Below are 6,022 nucleotides of genomic sequence, written 5' to 3' on the forward strand. Positions count from 1 at the left end.
GTAAGAAAATAACATGGGATCTCTTTTTTACTTAAAAATATTTAATTTGGTTTCTTCATGCAGTTTTAATTTCAAGAGGCCTGAGCCTTATTCTAAGATGCCTCCTCTTGTTCATTTTCTTCTTGTGAATTAAATTCAGATGTAAAACTTAGAAAATTTTTTGAATTTTTATTCATTTTCTTCTTGTGAATTAAATTACAAATCTAAAACTTAGAAATTTTTTTTGAATGTTTATTTTTTACATTATTTGGTTTGCCTTTTAGCAGTTAATTACAGCTGATTAGCCTAAAGTAAGTGCTATCTACTGCCTTCACCAAAATTTAGATAGACTCTAATAAAGCCACAAATTATTTAGCCTGACAATTTTAAAATATTTTCCCAGTGATTTTACCTTTATTTTATATGACAGGCCCTACAGTGTTTTAAAGTATTATTTTTTAGGAGAAACTTTTAATGAAACCTTCGCTTGTTTTTCTTTCCTGTTAATTTGAGAATACCTGATATATTTTCATTTAGAAAAATCTCTGGTTTAAGAAACCTAAAATGTTTACTTAATTTTATTATGATTTATGCATCCATCTTATGGGTTCCTAGCTAGCAAGATGCTAATTCTTTAAATGGTCAGACATTTACTATTTTCTGGCCCTTAACTACCATAAGCAATCATATTTGATGCCCCTTAATTAGGGCACCTTTTTTTCTTTCCAGGTTCTTTTTCCACCTCAGCAATCGAGACAATACATTTGCTTACCATGCTGCTCTCCTAAGTGTTCTTTTGCATGTAAATTAATCTTGATTCAGTTTACACTGTCATGCTGAGTGGTACAAATTGCCTATAACAATAAAACAGCATGAGTTAAAAATAAAGGGGGGTGGGAAGGCAGATTGAATGTGTGCCTTACTTGATAGGATGTTACTTTGCTTTATGCCAATACATTAGCTGACGATAATGAATCTTCTGTTCTGAAAAGCATGGTTTAGTTGATTTTTTTAATTTTACTTCAATGGAGCAGTACCTTGTCTTTTATAGAACAAGTTAGACAAACCATTAATGACAAGAGTGTTAAGGTTAAATATGAAGCAATGCATTCACTTCTCTGAGTGCTATCCATCTTTCCATTTACAGGAGCTTGACAAAAGTACTGGCTTTGTACAACATTTCCTTTAATTACATGCTGCGGGAAACAGGCTTTTAACATAAACATAGTTGCATTCATTTATTCAGCAGTTGCTCTTCAATAGAGCTTAATGGAGAAGGTTTAAATCCTAAATGAGTACACACATCTCTCAGCAGTGTTATGTCAGCCACTGTGCTTTACTTAAAAGCAGTGTTTGACTGTTTGTTTAGTTTTTAAAGCTTTTGCTTCATACTGAAGTTAAACGGTCTAAGACAGAACATAGTGTTCCCAGAGTTTGAAAGTGGTTAGTAAAAAATGCTTATTGTTAGAAGCTGGATAGTTTTATTTTCTAACTGACGGCAAAAGTCTTTTCACAGTGTTAGGCTTTAGTGTTTTCATACTGTTAATTATAGGAATTCTTTTAAATTTTAGGTTTCATTTGCAATAAATAACTAAAATTAGATATATATGCCTGAAGGTGCAGGGTCTTTTGAAAACATGAAATCAGATTTTTACTGTTTTCATCAATTTTGTAAACTACTGTGCACATATCAAATATCTCAAAGAGTTACTGGTTTTAATAGATGCCATTAGATGTCTATGACTTATATTACAGATCCAAATAGATGGCATTTGTTGTAATTAATGTGTTTTTTAACCCGGGTACTAAATTTCAGTATTTGTTCGAAGTGTTTGGTACGTTGTTGAATTTGTTCACTGAACATTTTTACAGGAGATCTGAATATTAATGGCATGTCTTGCATTGACTCTGTATGGTTTTTTTCATGCTTTTGCTTAACTTAATTTCTTTCCTAAATATTATTTGAAACGTCCCTGGGATTTAAGAGTTTTGATTCTCATTTTTTCCTTCATTTTCAAATTTTTGCTTCAGAAATTTCCATCTGCAACTATAGTTTCATTCACTAGGCAAGTACTTTTATCTCTAAGTATAGCCTGAATACTTGTACATTTTCAGTGACTTCCAGTCACTGTTGAGATAACTTCGATCTGTCATACTGAGGCCATTTATCAGGTATTGCTGCTAGTTATACTGGAATTACTTTGATGTGTTCTCATGCAACATTTGGCAATGAGAGATCTTTGAATGAATAGAAAAAAATAGCAATAGTAATAAATACATTTATGTATTATTAAGAAGTAAAAGGTTACTAGTTTGCATAAACCCCAGATTGAGTATATTTTAAAGAGACTGAAATTAATATTTCATATTTGTGATTCTAAGTTTTATCCTATCATACTTAAAATTAGATTTATTGAGTGATTTTCAACTGCATTTTACACATTTTCCTATGCAGTGAGGATTTTAAAAAATCTTTGAAACAATTGCATATTGTTTTAGTTTTATAATTATCTTGTAAATTGCATCCTAAAGTGGTGTTTCTTTTGTTGAAAAAAGTTAAAATTTTGGCATGAGCTTAAAATTCTGTAAATGTAATTTTCAAAACGAAATTAGTAAAAGGGAGCCTTCTTTTGCTTTTACAGGAATGCTAACAGGAATGAATGAAACTTCTGCTGTAATCATTGCTGCACCACAGAATTTCACTCCCTCTGTGATCTTTCAGAAGGTTGTTAATATAGCCAATGTAGGTGCAGTCCCTTCGGGCCAGGATAATATACACAGGTGGGTTCACTAACACACAGTGTGGAGGTGGAGATGACTTGAGTATGTATAAATATATAATTTTAAATTCATTGTTTTCTTTGGAAATAATAACCCCTAAACATGTGTCACACACACACACACAGTCCCTTTTTTTTCCTGATGGTATAGTTGTTTATTGCTTTGCATTAAGGCTGTCTTTTCCCTCTCAGAGCATCCTTGTCATACAGGTTTGTTCTTTCCTGGAAGATATACAGAGCATATTCACATTTTATAATACCTTGGTAATTTATAAAATTACCCTTTATGAAATGGTTGAGAGTTTATCTTATTTCACCAGATTCAGTAGATGTCCAGGAAGAACTATTCTATAAAGCAATATAGTTGGACTTTTTTAATTGAAAGAGAGGAAGTTTGGGTACTACATACAGATTTCCTTTTTATAGCCATCCCCTAAGACTGCTTGCAGTAAATAAAGCGCTGCTAGATGACCAACATGGGGGTGAATACAGCTTCTGTTTCTTAGACTAGTAATATTTTCCATCACCAGGCATCTGAAATATGAGATCCAAGTTATTTGTCCTGAAAGGCAGCAGAAAATGTGATTAATGTTTGCCCTCTTGTATTTTTATGAATGCCCATGGCTTTAAATGAATGTAAAGATAAAAAAAATTATCTCTTACCCATTTGGTGATTGCATAGTCCTGTGTGAGCTTAAGGGAATTTGTTGCAAACCATGGCAGACATACTTCTGCCATTAAAAATATCTACGCCCTGTATATTTAGTGTGCCATTTCTTATATAATTATGAATCATGGAAAACAAATTTAGCATCAAAGGGAAGGCCCGCGGACCTTAAAAACCATTTTTTTTAGTTAGCACAGGAGTAAGAGAGGCCCCATATGAAAAATGCTACAGGTGATTTGGGTTTTAGACCTAACTCTGCCACTAATTGTCTTGGTCATCTTGGGAAAGTTGTAACTTCTTACGCGTTTTACATTCCTCATGTGTTTGGAAATGGGTGGCAGGAAAAAAAAGTGGGGGAGGACTGAAATGAAATTCTGTGATAGCTATGAAAGAACATTAGATTTGACTTCAGAAGAGCTGATCTGCCATTACTGTATTCATAGTTGCCTGACTTCACTGAACTGATCACAGCAGAATAAAACTGCATGTACTAGTTTAAAATAGATTTACCTTGTACTGTTTTTTTAAACGAACATAGGGTTCTTAAGTTGCTCAAGAGGTCTCGTGCTTTCATTTCTTAATTTATGACAAGCTCTATCTCACGTAGGGTGGTGATAAAATAAGAAAATGGATGTAAGGCCATGATACAGACCATCACAAAAATACAACTTATTTATCAGTTAATGTTGTTCAATGGGGAAAAGAGTAAACAAAAGCCTTTTCAGTGAAAATAAATATTTTGATTTTGAGTTTCCCTGTTTTAAGTTTATTCTGCTTTAAATACTTCTTTTTCACTTTCCTAGGTAATATTCTCTAACAGAAACTGTTTTGTTTTATTTATGGGTCCTTGGAATTATTGAATTTACTAAAACACCTAAATGCCATATTATCAACTATAACTTCTTCAGTATGAAATTTTACCTGAAACACCTAGTATCCAGCAATACTCCAGCCTTGTTTTAATATGTTCTTTTGTAATGTACAAAAAGATACAGAGTAGCCACTGTTTATGTTGGAACATCTAGTTTAGTTTTGTTTTGTGTATAAGTTGTTTTGGGTTGTTTGTTTGTTTGTTTGTTTTTAACTTTTCTGAAAGCAATGGCAGCTGTCTAGATTTTTGTTTCTTAGAAGAAAAAATGTCAAGGCTGGGCAAGGTGGCTTACATCTGTCATCCCAGTACTTTGGGAGGCCAAGGTGGGCAGATCTCTTGAGCCCAGGAGTTCAAGACCAGCCTGGGCAACATAGGGAGAACCTGTCTCTACAAAAAATATAAAATTTAGCCCATCATGGTGGCACATGCCTGTGGTCCCAGTTACTTGGGAAGCTGAGGTGGGAGGGTCACCTGAGCCCACGGAGGTCAAGGCTGTAGTGAGCTGTGATCACACCATTGCACTCCAGCCTGGGTGACAGAGTGAGACCCTGTCTCAAAAAAAGAGAAAAGAAAGAAGAAGAAAAGTGAAGTTGCAAAGCCACATAAAATGAAAGCTATCTTCCTATTGGGAGATAGACTTAAAGGGACCCTTAGCACAGTTGTATAATTCTTATTAAAGATAGTTTGCCAGTAACTTGTCTTGCTGGTTTGGAACGTAATACCTGTAATACCTGCTCAAATGATTTAAATTAAAATTACAGTCAATTCTCAATTGTCCATGCTAATGCAGAGGAGACACACAACTAAGAACCATTTATATTTGACTTTGGAATGCAGAGATTGAACCCAAACTTAATGTTCGTGTTCCTCATACTCATCCACAGTGTCTTGAGGCTTTTCTGTTCTAGCCCCATCATCAGTGGCCTGGTGTGTGGCTCTGTAACCTGGGGGAGGTTACTACAGAGTCAAAAGTCAATAAAATACCTGTAAATACTTAAGAATAGGCTGTACTGTCTTAACTTGCTTCTCAAGTCCCAACATACTGAATTGAAAAATATTTCATATTTGCTTTTATAGCTAAAGTATGGCTGTAATAATGTTCTAAATTTTAGAAAGCTTCCAGGTAACAAACACCTAAAGTTATTTGTATTTTTTATACAGAAATTGACATAAATTATTATCCTGTGTATGTAACACTTTCTCTCATTCTTTTGCTAGTAGCAATTAAAACAAAATAAACAATTGTTAATAAAACTGTACTTTTGTACAGTTTTTTTTTTTGCTTTTCTTAATTTCATTTAAAATGAAATAGGAATTAGTGTTTACATTATAATAATCTAAATTAACTGTTTACCACTTTATTGAAATAAATGTTTTTAACTAAAGTGTTCCATATTATATTACCCTGTGGAATTAATATGTTTCTATATCTAAGTTTATTATTCAATTGCTAATGATAAAATTGAAATCCCTATGAGATTTTGAATGATTCCCTGACTCTTTTGTGATAGTTATGTTTTTGAGTTTATGAAGAGTAGGACCAAAGCCACTCTAATATTTATTAATGGTAATCAGTTTAGGATTTTTTTTTTACACCAAGTATGAAAGGCATTTTTACTACTAGTATTTTAAGAGATTAAAATTTCCAGTATGTTAAGTTACTCTTGGCTGGTTTATGTTCTATTTAATTTTTCAGGATCTTTTCTTTCTGAGAGGACTTTTAAT

The 6,022-nt window shown here is 33.0% G+C and overlaps 2 protein-coding genes across 3 annotated transcripts in view; one reads left to right on the plus strand and one right to left on the minus strand.

The window, feature by feature from the left end:
• AP3B1 (adaptor related protein complex 3 subunit beta 1) overlaps positions 1-6,022 on the plus strand; it is a 306,794-nt gene that overhangs the window by 292,061 nt on the left and 8,711 nt on the right. Inside the window, exon 26 of the mRNA XM_017895526.1 lies at positions 2,622-2,760. Coding sequence (XP_017751015.1) covers positions 2,622-2,760 — 139 coding nt within the window. The remainder of the gene's footprint in view (positions 1-2,621; positions 2,761-6,022) is intronic.
• The window catches only part of LOC108544430 (skin secretory protein xP2-like), a 67,526-nt gene that overhangs the window by 8,830 nt on the left and 52,674 nt on the right, over positions 1-6,022 (minus strand). The gene's annotated exons all lie outside the window — the stretch shown is intronic.

Source organism: Rhinopithecus bieti, unplaced genomic scaffold, assembly GCF_001698545.2.
Source record: "Rhinopithecus bieti isolate Rb0 unplaced genomic scaffold, ASM169854v2 scaffold_26302, whole genome shotgun sequence".
NCBI classification, from domain to species: domain Eukaryota; kingdom Metazoa; phylum Chordata; class Mammalia; order Primates; family Cercopithecidae; genus Rhinopithecus; species Rhinopithecus bieti.